We start from the raw sequence: 13,503 nt of genomic DNA, 5'->3' as shown, positions 1-13,503 counted from the left end.
GAGCCGCGTCGTCCCCATCCGACCATCCGTGGCCACCCGCATCGCCTTGCCGTCGCCCTCCGTGCCGTGCCGGTGCTGCGTTCTTCTTCCGCGACGCCGAATCTGCGGCCGCCTGCTGGGTCGGTCACTGGACGGCGGTGAATACTTTCAACTCCTGTGTAGGAGTAGTTCTGAGACAGCAACGAGCATCTTGTTGAAAAAAGAAGAAGACAATAACGAGCATTTGCTAGATCTTTCTTTCCGAGCAAAAGGAACACAGACAGTAGTGTATGTAGGAGCACTACTGCTGTGCCCGTGAACGGACCCAGCATGGGGATTCGGTCGGAGTCCAGATGAAGGGCATCATCCTTTTGCTTGTGGCTTGTGGCCGCGGCTGGCCGGCGTGGTGGTGCGCTGCACTTGCTGCTGGCTGTTCATTTTCGGCCGCGAGTCCAGTCCACGACAAGACCCCAAAAAAAAAAAACGAAAGGAAAGGAAAGAGCAACAGACGGGGTTGGACAGCATATTCCTCTGCTCAACTGTGGTTACCGCAAGTTCTCTCCATTACAAAGTACTCGTACAGAAAAACAACCCAACTTGACCCGCAGCGGAATGCTGGAATCAATAATAATTCAATCGTGATCCGCCCTGTTCGCCGTTCCCCTTGCACGTAGTAGTTTTTTTTAAACAACCTTCCACGTAGTTTTACTGTTTTACTCCGTAGCAAGCAAAGAGGCGGCGAAGATTGGTTGGACGGCGGAGAGTCCCCGCGCCGCGCTCGCCGCTCGCGCGTGGAGAGAGAGGAAAAGAGAGCACGCTGACGACTGACCGTTGTGGGTGCCTCTGGTCCACTGCCGCCTGCCTGCCTGCCTGCCTGCTACGACGTTTACCGTTGGTCCAGCCGCCGCTCCGCCCCATCTTTACTGCTCTGTCTCGCCAGTCGCCACCGACCCACCGTCGTCTACTCCTACTTTTATGCCTGTAGCAGCAGCATGGGCCGGCGCTGGTACACGGGTGGTCGTGGTCCCTTCTCGATTTTACTCTTCTTTTTTACTCGGCGCCACACTGGTAGCAGCACAGTATAACCCCTCCCCATCTGGTACACCATCAACAGCCACAGAACCTCACCAAAGTTTACAACCATTAAAAATCCACAGAACTGCAATCTTGAAGAACATGTTTTGCAGGTTTCCCTGAAAATACAATTCCTAATGCATAGACCAGGCCACCTCTATCAGATACAGTACAGCTTGACCAGTTGTGCTTTCACCTCGCATACAGCTTCAATGACATACACAGACTACTTTGGTTGGACACGGCCTCACGGACTTTAGGCATATCAACCACCTGTCTTGGATAAAATCCTAGCTGGTGGTTCATGCCAAAAACCTGTAGGCTGCCTCCAAATAAACCAGTCCTGTGATGATACTATTTCCATTTGAACAGTGTCTAAACAGAGCAATATAACAAAACATTCCTCCCAGTACTATTCTAGCCGCCGGTGCCTATTTGTTGCAGTATTAACTGATATCTTTTAGGCTGCATCGACTCTGCCAACCATAGCCAACACTCACCTAACACAAACTTCTTGGACCATTCATGCTTGTGATGATTTAGGTCGCGTCTCATTCTGGACCACTTTATATACACAGCTATCTTGAATATCTCAGACGATCATGTAATACTACAGCATATTCTATATGTCCGATCAAATTGATTAAGTTGATTTACCTGATCAAGTTGACTACACTGCGAGCTATGGCAACGGATGGGCTAAAAGAGAAAGAAGGGGTTAGTGACCACGAATGTGAAACAATGGCTGCATATGTGAGATTGCCAGAATCAATAGCCTGCTCTCTTCTTCATGTTCCTCCACTTGACTCTCAAATCAGATGGGAGGCGCGTCCTGTGGAACACATCCCTACCGTATTCTAGAATCTGAACCCATGGAATTGGCGTGTCATCCTGTGGGGTGAATTTTGCCATTGCTTCCTGGATCAGCAACAGTGAAAAGTATAAATAATCCACAATTATTGCACATCTAACCAGAGAACACCCAGCACAAGAGATGATGTGAGGATTCAGCAGTGAAAATTTACAGTCAAGTATGATTACCTTCAGAGCTGCTGCTTCTTCTTCTGTCCAACAGAGCTTTGAGCGCCTTCCACTTGGTGCAACAGGATTGGAACTGTGAATAGATGTGTTCAGTTCTTGGAATAGCAAAGGTTGACACCATAAAATGGTAAAGTTTACAGAAATGAAATGTCCCACAAGGCCACAATAATAGAGCATCTGAATATCAACAACAACAACAACAACAACATAGCCTTAGCAACTGAACATATGAAAAAGAAAGACACTGGTCTCTAAAGAAAGCTGGCACAAATTTTACAATTCAGTCTCCTTTCTCCGTTCTAAAGCCAAAGCTGGTACATAATATTTTATCATGGCTATCAACACACAAGAGAGTGTGAAACCGTGTGATCATTCAACAGTGTCAAATACCATTATTAAAACAGTAGTATTGCAACAGAACAGAATGACCATGGATAAACAAAACTCCATCTGAATTTATATTCATGCTGAAAAATGAGGTCCACTTTCCATCATACATCAGCATGACAGCATGGCATAGTTAATGTTCTCTTAAAAACTTAAAGATCTTTAAAGTTCAAACTCAAGCTAATGGGAACCATAATATTGAGCTTAGAAAATAGTGGAAAAAGTTTGAGCAAGAACACAATAACACTACCATAAGAAAAAGGAAAAAACAAGAGAGCATCTGGACTCAACATATGCCAGCACAATTGCATCTGCAGTAGAAGTTTTAGATAATGCATATATAAACACACACTCTCAATATGATTCTAACAGACCCCAGTAATGTTTAAGTAATCCAAAGAACAAATAAATAATTTTGGCTTTTGGCTATATGAAAAAGCAAGTGAGAATAAAGTCAGAGAAAAAAATGATAGTGATGACACTTACTAACGCTTCTGCTGATATGCATAATTTCTTTGTCTTGATGAAGGCATGCGATGATCCTTCTGTGCAGTTTTTCTAGAGCTACTTGATGCCACTGTCTCATTCGCATGTAATCTTGCTTTGCTGTGTCTCATGTTATGCCAAGGGGGGGATGATCTATTGCCAGAGACATTTGAAGATGTGGCTTCTAATTTATCAGTATCATCAGGTTGGTGAGAATTTGCAAGACCATCCTCTCTGTCAGCCTCAACTTCCTCATTTGCAGGAGGACCGCATTTTTTCTGAGATAAACTTCTTGTTTCATGGGAGGAATTGTCATTGCCAGCTTCTTTGTTTTCCACCTGCTGCTGTTTCTCTGCACCCTGGACTCTCTGGCTACTATTATTCTTGAGAACGGTATGTTTATTCACGGGTGCAACATCAGAACTCGGAAAAGGAACCTTCTCAATGACTACCTGTTCAGGATAACCATTGCCTGTACCATTTATTTTCTGCTTCTTCCTCTGTTGATAAGGCTCTTCATCCTGATGAGCAAGGTTATCTGCTTCATTTTGATCGATATTTTTCCTTTTTGGCGAGTCACACCCATTTGAATGTCCCTTTCTGTTGGCAGCTACTGGCAGAGATCCATTTGGTTTCTCATCATGTTGCTTGACCAAACGTGTTGTGCCAAGGAAAGCAGCTAGGTTTTTCCTAGCTTCACAGTATGTTTTCTTTGCTTTTTTATATGCTTCAGTGGCTTTTGTACAGAAGCATACTGGGCAGCAGAATAGTCCAGTATCTTCAAATGTTGCTGATGAACCAAAACAGCTATCATGAGCAGTTAACAAACAGCTGCTGCATTTCAGCAACGGACCATCTTTGCCACATTTTATGCACAAATCTTGTTGTGACAAATCCCCAAGAGAATCATTAATGTCTTGATCCTTGGTACGGAAAGGCATTTTGTCAGTCATTGCCAGAAGACCAGCAGCAGCAGTGCCACGTAAATTATAATCTGAGCAAGGGACAGATACTTCTACAGAGGTATCCCCAAAATTTTCCTTGTTCGGTATCTTTGTTGCACCTTTTCCGTCTCCATCCTGAGCAGAGCTTGGAACAGACGCACTGCAACCACATTTCTGAACATCACTTCTGTTCTTTCCAGTATTCTCCTCAGATAAATAGTCAGCTTCTGAAATTTTATCATGCAAGGTTATATTGCAGGGTTGTGAACTTGGAGCAATCTGTGCATTAGGCCCACCGTTAACCACATTATTTTCCTGAATGCTGCCATCATGTGGTGCTTGATTAACCTTGTTGGCCTTACTGACTTCTAGATGTGACCTGCCAACATTCTGTTGTTCAAACACCATAGTATGCTCTGTAGTATTCCCTGACTGATGGTTGGTTTCAGATTTCCCTCCTTGAATATTGCCATTGCAGCTCATAGAAAGTAAAGCACTAGCAGCTTGAAGAGTCAGCTTCTCATAAACATGGTCCTTTTCCACTGGCTCAATACTTGCACTGACATCATCTAGATGTTGGTTTACTCTCTCACCACTTCTGTTCTGCAGAGTACTCAGATGAGTTCCGCTGCTGTGAGGTTGTGAAATCATGGTTGTATTCTGTGTGGTAACACACTCAGGTTTAGATGCATTTGTTGGCAACGCATCACTGCTTCTGTCAATATCTGGATTTACTGTGGTATGCATGGATAACTCTTCATGCCTGGGATCCTTCGATGGCAGATCGCTGGTGCAATCATTATGTGGTCTCTCTCCATCAATATAGTGTGGTGGGCTTGGAGATGTTTCCCTATTAGATTGTCGTTGAACCACGGTAGTATGATACTCCATAACATGCTTGGACAATGGTTCAGTAATGCTTCCCTGCAAAGCTGCATCACAGCTAGCCGAAGCAGGCACGGGTTCAACTGAAATGTTCCCCTCCACAGTAGGACTCCTCTCTTGAGACCTGGGACCCAAACTAGAAGCACCTATAGCATCTTCTTGCAGAGGATAGCGACACTTACTGTCGGATGTGCATGGTTGGTGAAGAACAGAAGTTGGTGCGACCGAATCCATTTCAATAATTCTTGAGTCTGATTCATCCACTAAATTTACCAGGGCCTCTTGCTGAAGCTCCCCATTGTCTGTAGGAAGCCTAGGCTTCTCTATATTTACATGATCATTGCTGCTGCACGGGGACTGCTCATTGTCAAGTTGGGTGGTGCCATTCTGCTCCAGTTGGGATGATGGGGCCGTAGACTTGATGTCCGGATCAACTTCTCTTAGCTGAACAGAAAAAAAAGATGTTTAGCATAAACTTATTCTATTTCTAATTTTGACATCAGCTATTTAATTAACTTACCAACTCAAAGGAAGTTTGTGGTAATGTAGGTTTCTTGATGCGAATAACATTCTGGATGTCTTGACTGAAAGGTGGAAGCAAATCCTTCTCCAAGTTTCCAGAATTTCCAACCTGCAAATTTTCCTCGTGTATTACAACATGCCTTATTTGCAAAAAGAAAAGACAAACCTAAAAGCTCATGAACTTTCACAATGTGAAAAGCAAAGTCACACTAAAACAAAGTGGAAGCGATGAACACAAGGCTCCACATGGGACTAGGAACTTTCTACACTTGACGCACATGGACACTTATGTGATAAATGATTGGCAAGATGGCAATTGACACCACTAGATTTTTGCAGTAGATTAGAGCATTGGCACAGCCCAGCAATGCGGTAATATTTCTGACTTCACAATCATATATGCAACGGAGCAGTAGCAGAAGTGTCATAGCAATCAACGTTTACAGAATAATTGGTGCTAACTTAGCACCAAATTGGTATATCTTAACAGGAGGAAGTAGCTAAGTTTGTTTTATATGAATTAGGTAAGGGAAATATACTGAAGCATGTCACTAGAATACATCAACTTGATTAATAGCAGTGTCCAGCCTAGAAATATTGTAAAATTACAATAGAATCAGTGATTAGGGCAGAAGCAGTGAAGGTACACAAAAAGAACAGAGAGTAGTTTAGGATGCAACAAATCCCGGACTCTATAATGGAATGAAAATCCTATAACATTAACCCCAATATATCTTCATTTTTTCTTTCAACAAGTAATAATAATGACATTGCCTAGCAAGACAAGTTTGCGATGAGTCGCCCTGTCCAGATTTATATCAATCCCCCAAACTTATAATCGCTAGTCTCAGGACACGTTCCTTGCTCTGTCACCTGTGACTCAATCACTACCGCTCTACCAAAGGCAACCAATGTGAAAAGTGGCAATGCCGAGTTAGGAACAAGGCGGCTAACAGTAACTATCCACTACCCATTGGACGAAATGTCCCCAAATATGAACAGAAACAAATGCAAGCACTCCACAGTCCACGCAGCTTCTGCACTATCCAACGAAATCGGAAGGCGAATGCGAACCGCGAGAATGCATATGGGTGCATACGAACAACGCACCTCTCCGATAAGCTGAAGCAGCAAATCCTCACATGACCGGGCGTCATCAACCCTAAGCACCTTGACCGTCGCCGCGGCATCACCCCCTGCAGCTATCACGGACGATACCTCCTCCAGGCACCGGAGCGCGACCCGCTCCCGCGTGGCCTCAGGGGCGCCCGCGAGGGACTCCGGCGAAGCGCCCACGAGCGCTGCGGAACCGCCAGCAAGCCAAAAACCACCCCAAAGGTGAGAGACGGGAGCTGTCGAGGCCAACGGAGGAGGAGGTTAGAGGTTCGAAGCCTCACCCTTGAGGACGGAGAACTCGAGGGTCTCGTCTCCGGCGAGGGCGTCGACGACCCAGTCGGCGGCGAAGCGGGTGGCTGTGGCGGAGGCGGAGAGGGGTGGCATTGTGGGAGGCGGAGGAGTTTGAGGGGGCGAAGTGAAAAAAGGCATTTTTCCCGAGGATTAAGTCCATATTACCCCTCAACTCTTCCATAAATCTAGATTTCAACCCCCAACTACCAAACCGTGTATTTGACCTTCCCGAAATGTCAAAACCGGAATTACCCCAAATTTTTTTTTGTCAAAACCGGATACGCTAGGCCCTGAGCCCACTGAAGGCCGGTTTTCATCCGACGTGGACGCCACGTCAGACACCCAATTTCCACCCACTGCGTCTTTAATTGCTGCGCTCCTCCCAGCGCTCTCTCTCCGTCGGCGCACTCTCTCTCTCTCCCTTCGTCCTCTGTTCATCACCAGTGCTCTCTCTCCCTTCCTCCCACCTCTGCAGAGCATCTCCTCGAGTCCCTCTCCCTCCTCTGCTCATCTCTGTCCCTCCTCTGCTCATCTCTGTCCCTCATCTGCAGGAGCTCCTCACATGAAGCAGAATAGATGATACTGCATAGCACTGGCACATGAGCCATTAGTTTGGCATAACACAAGAAATAGTAGCCTATAGTCTGGCACAAATTAGAGCCATTAGTTTGGCAAATTATATGACTTAATAGCCTACAGTCTGGCAAATTACATGACTTAATAGCCAACAATAGCAAATTACACTTCCATCCTTTCAGTGCTGCCTGAAGATTTGGATGGAACTCTTTTGTTGGATGGTTCTCGTGCCGTTACTCTGCACTTGCAGTCCCAGATGTGACATAAGTACAGACTTTAGCTCTAGCTTGTGATGATGGCACATTGGCCTCTATGTGCATGGAAGCTGTTCCACCAGGTCTGGTTGCCACCCTTCCCTGAGCAGTCGTCCTTACAATTCTTTGGTTTGACATCCCAGACTGCAATTATAAATCAATGTAAGCAACAATGATATTTTTTATTGAGAGATGACAACAAGAACTTACATTTTGTAGTGTGGTTCCAGTCCTGTCTGAGCATATAATTCCTAAACCAGAGCAAGTCTTTTTTCTCTTGCTAACACTTGTGATACTTTGCTGTGAACCTGGTATGGGAACCATGGCATTTAGTGAGTTGACATGAGATTGAGTGTGCAGGTTGTGTCCTACTGTGTTGCTGATCTGATTTTGCTGCTGACTGTGATCTGTTGTGCTGCTGATTGTGCTGTTGCCGTACCTGGTTTGGACATTTCGGGGGTGGGGGGGGGTGTCAAATACACGGTTTGGTAGTTGGGGGTTGAAATGTAGATTTATTGAAGAGTTGAGGGGAGTAATATGGACTTAATCCTTTTCCTGAGGCTCCGTATCGGGGAAGATTCAAAATCCGACGTGGATTTAAAGCACATTCTAATGTTCGTGAATATATATTGGAGATATAGTACATTTCTTTTGAAAATCAGGAAACAATTCTGGGAACTCAGTTCAGCATTTGGAAAAGTTGGTAAAAAATAAAAAAATTCAAATCCTAGCTCAATAATTTACAAACAAAGAACACCAATGGGTTACGAGACGCAGCTCATTTTTATAAAAAAAATTACTTGTGGTAGTTGTGTGGAAGTGAGCCTTCACGGAGCGTGTATAGTAATTATATGGGAATGATAAAATTTATGGTTAGGAATATAAAAATATAGTCTCTCAGTCCTAAAATAATATCTTAGGGCCCAATATATTAATAAGATTTATTTTTTTAAAAAAAGATTGAATTTATATCAGTCTTATTATTAGGAAATCAAATGAACAGAAAGAACAATAAGCAACTTGGATTATCTGCGGCTTCCTAAAAGTTATCCACGGACTTCAAGCTCATGTGTCTCCAAGTTTGTAATCCTTGGAGGAGCAACGGACTAATTTATTGCTTGTGATAATCTTTTGTTGAGAATTACTTGTCAGTCATTTTCTTTGCTGCCATTTTCACCACTTGGAAATATTCAAATTCGACTAGAAAACTTCTGGCCCGATTTTGATAGAGACACAGTAATCATCTGTTGCCACTAATCTTTTTCTTGGATGCTGGATACAATATGCATCTCTTTTGCTGCGAGTTCGAACAAACTTAGAATCATTAGTTGCACATCTTGTAGACGGCATGGAAGCATGACAGTTCGCTCCATCGCATTCAAGCTTTTATCATAAAAATTAATTAATACAGTATGCTTGGGTAATTGGACGAGGATCTGTTTGATCCATGAGTTGAAACTATGTAGCTGATATAGTTCCAAATGATTCAAACGTGCATAATTAATTTCCAACTAACAGACTCTAAGTTAAGATCTATTTGGAAAGGTTTATTCCGGTACCGGCTTCACTATTTTGCGCAAATTGAGGGACTGTAAGATGTAGTCGTTTTTAAGCTCTAGCTAAAATGAGCTAGAAGTAAAACTTCCGGCACGTTTTCCATAGTGTTTGATGGATTTTTGTACATTCATATACGGCCAACTCCCAGTGATTAGCCTAGTATAACAAGAAGATGGCATGCAAATGCATTCAAGTTTTGGAGCTCACTGACGACGGCTCGCTCCTACGTCGACTCAAGACCTTGCGGCGCCCGACTCGGCTTCATCCCCAGGCCCAGCTCGACGAGATGAGATCGACGCGGACGTCGGCCGCGGCCAAGTCACCGGAGTTCCTGTTGGAGTAATGGGCTTGGCCCATTACTTTTAAAGCATTAAAAGAATTTAAAGCTCACTATTAATGCTAGAGAATCAATGCTTAATTCCGTACCGGGAATTGAGGAGGATCTCAACCGACTTAAAAGGTGGACTTCGTGTACACAACTTGTGAAACCGGTAAGAGGAGGACGGTGAACCACACGCGCGCGCGCTCGCCTCGCCGGGCCGTGGCCGAGGCGAGGCCGGACGGAGCCGGACGTGACGTGCAGGTGCGGTGCGACGTGATGTGCTGAGATGAGTATTAAAACAGAGGGTTAATGTCGTCACTAATGACCGGACATTGAAGGCTCTTTACGACGTCCAGGTTCGTTGAACCTAAGGCACATTAACTGCCCTCTCCCTTCTCCCTCAGCTGCTTTCTGCCTTCCCCACCGCTAGCACTGCGCGCACAGGTCTAGCGAGAGCAGGGCCGTTCGTGGGACTGCACTGCGAACATCTTACTGCATCGACATAGTTCGGCTACTTCGAGCAAGACCAGTCGAATAGCATGTCTATTCCAGCTGGTAACGGCGCAACCGGTGCCTCCGGCACTGGTCCCGCCTTGGGGTACTTACTAAACCTACTCTGGTTTAATTCTTTGTTCATGCTTATTAGTGAGAATAACATGAACACATGCACATATCTTGTACACACATTATCACTCATCTATATCATGAAATTGATATTAATATTTGGAATTAAAATATACCGAAAATTGCCTAGATATCTAACAATCCAAAAACCTAAATGTGTTAATAGGCTTTCGGTATCTAGCTTTGCTGCATCAATCAAACCACCACCTTTTGATGGTTCAAATTATAAATGTTGGCAAGAGCGGCTTATACTGTGGTTAACACTATCGAGAGTGATCCATGTGAAAGAGGGTAAGCCTGAACAATTCTCTCTAGAGGAAGGGAGTGCGTTCGATGAGGCTGATATTCTCTTTCGAGGCTTGATCATTAGTGTTCTCGGTGATAACCTGGTGGATTCTTATATCCGGCTGCCAACTGGCAAAACATTGTGGGATGCTCTTGAGGCTCAATATGGAGTATCTGACGCCGGGAGTGAGTTGTATATCATGGAGCAGTTCCTTGAGTACAGGATGATCGAAGACCGTTCTGTAGTGGAACAGGCTCATGAAATACATACTCTGGCAAAAGATCTCAAAAATTGCAGCAAAGAGTCCCCATGTGTGTTACCCAATAAGTTTGTGGCCGGAGGTATAATCTCTAAGCTGCCACCTTCTTGGAGGGACTTTGCTACTTCTCTAAAACACAAGAGACAGGAGTTCACAATAGATGGACTCATAGGGACTCTTGATGTTGAGGAGAAGGCGAGAGCAAAGGACATACGTGGGAAAGGAGTTGTTGGTGCTTCAAGTGCCAATCTTGTTCAGAAGAACAACTCCCACAAGAACAAGAAAAAGCCACTGCAGAACCAACCAAAGACTAAGAAGACAACCACTTTTAAGAAGAAGAAGAAGACGGGAGCTTGCTATGTGTGCGCTAGTACGGATCACTTTGCTGCAAAGTGTCCGAACCGTAAAGGCAACGACTCCGCCAACATGGTTATTAGCGAGCCTGGAGGAACTTCGGGGTACGGTAATTTATTACCTACTGTTCTTTCAGTCTTTGGTTCACCCGAGTGGTGGGTTGACACTGGTGCTAATATTCATGTTTGTGCTGATGCTTCTTTGTTCTCTTCTTACCAGACCGGCGGGACTTCCTCCTTACTGATGGGGAACGGATCACATGCGCGTGTTCTTGGTGTTGGTACGGTAAATCTGAAGTTTACTTCGGGGAAGACCGTGCAGCTGAAGAACGTGCAGCATGTCCCCACCATCAAGAAGAATTTAGTCAGCGGCACTCTACTGTGTAGAGATGGTTTCAAATTAGTCTTTGAGTCCAATAAATGTATCTTGTCTAAGTTTGGTACTTTTGTTGGAAAAGGTTATGAAAGCGGAGGCTTGTTCCGTCTTTCTTTGTCAGATGTTTGTAATAAAATTGCATACAATGTTATTAACGTTGATGAAACAAATATTTGGCATTCGAGGCTTTGTCACGTTAATTTTGGTTGTATGATGCGCTTAGCTAATTTGAGCTTAATTCCAAAGTTCACTTTTGTCAAAAATTCTAAGTGTCATGTATTTGTTGAATCAAAACAAACTCGTAAGCCTCATAAGACCGCGGAGGCAAGGAGCTTGGCACCCTTAGAATTAATTCATTCCGATTTGTGCGAAATGAATGGAGTGTTGACAAAAGGTGGTAAAAAATATTTCATGACTTTGATTGATGATAGTACTAGATTTTGTTACATCTATTTGTTGAAGTCAAAAGATGAAGCTTTACACTACTTTAAAATCTATAAAGCTGAAGTAGAAAACCAACTTGAGAGAAAGATCAAAAGAGTTAGGTCAGATCGTGGTGGCGAGTATTTCTCAAATTTATTTACTTTATTCTGCGAGGAACATGGTATTATTCATGAAAGGACGCCTCCCTATTCACCTCAGTCAAATGGGGTTGCCGAAAGAAAGAACCGCACTCTAACGGATTTGGTTAACGCCATGTTAGATACAGCGGGACTTTCCAAGGAATGGTGGGGTGAGGCTATATTGACTGCATGTCATGTCCTAAACCGTGTTCCTACAAAGAATAAAGAGATAACTCCATTCGAGGAATGGGAGAAGAAAAGGCCAACACTGTCATACTTACGTACATGGGGTTGTTTGGCAAAAGTGAGTATGCCAATAACCAAGAAACGTAAGCTTGGACCTAAAACTGTGGATTGTATCTTTCTAGGTTATACTATTCACAGCATTGGATATAGATTTTTAATAGTGAAATCTGGAGTACCTGACATGCATGTTGGTACTATAATGGAGTCCAGAGATGCTACATTTTTTGAAAACATTTTTCCCATGAGAGATGAAACAAGTTCATCTAGGCAAGAGTTCATCGAGGATGATGGCTCTGCTGAGCCGATAGAACACAATGAACATACACTTGTAGAAAATCCTGAGGAGGATAACAATGATGCTCCGAGAAAGAGCAAGAGACAAAGGACTGTAAAGTCTTTTGGTGATGATTTCATTGTATACCTCATAGATGATACACCCAGAACCATTGAAGAGGCATATTCATCTCCTGATGCTGACTATTGGAAGGAAGCAGTAAGGAGTGAGATGGATTCTATTATGTCTAATGGAACCTGGGAGGTCGTTGAACGTCCTTATGGATGTAAACCGGTTGGATGCAAGTGGGTGTTCAAGAAAAAGCTTAGGCCAGATGGTACTATTGAAAAGTATAAGGCTAGGCTTGTGGCCAAGGGTTATACCCAAAAAGAAGGAGAAGATTTCTTTGACACTTATTCACCAGTTGCCCGATTGACCACAATTCGAGTGTCACTTTCCCTGGTAGCCTCTTATGGTCTTCTCGTTCATCAGATGGACGTTAAGACGGCTTTCCTCAATGGAGAGTTAGAAGAGGAGATCTATATGGATCAGCCGGATGGGTTTGTATCAAAGGGTCAAGAAGGAATGGTTTGTAAGTTGTTAAAATCTTTATATGGTCTCAAGCAAGCGCCTAAGCAGTGGCATGAAAAGTTTGATAGAACTTTGACCTCTGCCGGCTTTGTTGTGAACGAAGCTGACAGATGAGTGTACTATCGCTATGGTGGGGCTGAAGGAGTGATTTTGTGCTTGTATGTGGATGACATACTGATCTTTGGCACTAGCCTTAATGTGATTAAGGAAGTCAAAGAGTTTTTATCTCAAAATTTTGAGATGAAGGATCTGGGAGAAGCTGATGTTATCCTTAATATAAAATGGTAAAAGAGATCAATGGTGGGGTGATTCTTACACAGTCTCACTATGTGGAAAAGGTGTTAAGTCGCTTTGGTTATAGCGACTATAAACCTGTCTCAACACCATATGATGCCAGTTTAATTCTTAGAAAGAACAAAAGGATAATGCGAGATCAGTTGAGATATTCTCAGATCATTGGTTCATTAATGTATTTAGCGAGCGCTACAAGACCTGAC

The 13,503-nt window shown here is 43.7% G+C and overlaps 1 protein-coding gene across 1 annotated transcript; it reads right to left on the bottom strand.

The window, feature by feature from the left end:
- Window positions 1-1,112: 1,112 nt before the first annotated feature.
- On the bottom strand, window positions 1,113-6,858 carry LOC120659559. The gene is made up of 6 exons (XM_039937738.1): window positions 6,716-6,858; window positions 6,429-6,619; window positions 5,317-5,427; window positions 2,968-5,240; window positions 2,095-2,167; window positions 1,113-1,971 (listed from the first exon to the last, which is right to left on the bottom strand). The coding sequence occupies exons 1-6, from the start codon at window positions 6,816-6,818 to the stop codon at window positions 1,822-1,824; spliced, it is 2,901 nt and encodes a 966-aa protein (XP_039793672.1). The 5' UTR covers window positions 6,819-6,858; the 3' UTR covers window positions 1,113-1,821.
- Window positions 6,859-13,503: the final 6,645 nt, after the last annotated feature.

The sequence above is a fragment of the Panicum virgatum genome, chromosome 2N, assembly GCF_016808335.1.
Source record: "Panicum virgatum strain AP13 chromosome 2N, P.virgatum_v5, whole genome shotgun sequence".
NCBI lineage: Eukaryota > Viridiplantae > Streptophyta > Magnoliopsida > Poales > Poaceae > Panicum > Panicum virgatum.
The sequence above is the reverse complement of the archived record's forward strand: the minus strand, read 5'-3'. Positions and strand labels throughout refer to the sequence as shown.

Excerpts from the sequence above, each read along its gene's own strand:
- LOC120659559 (XM_039937738.1), bottom strand. The coding sequence starts at position 6,818 with ATGCCACCCCTCTCCGCCTCCGCCACAGCCACCCGCTTCGCCGCCGAC. Across the intron at positions 5,428-6,428 it reads TGCTTCAGCTTATCGGAGAG|GTTGGAAATTCTGGAAACTT; the intron begins GTGCGTTGTTCG and ends GAAAATTTGCAG. Across the intron at positions 1,972-2,094 it reads AAGAAGCAGCAGCTCTGAAG|GAAGCAATGGCAAAATTCAC; the intron begins GTAATCATACTT and ends TTGCTGATCCAG.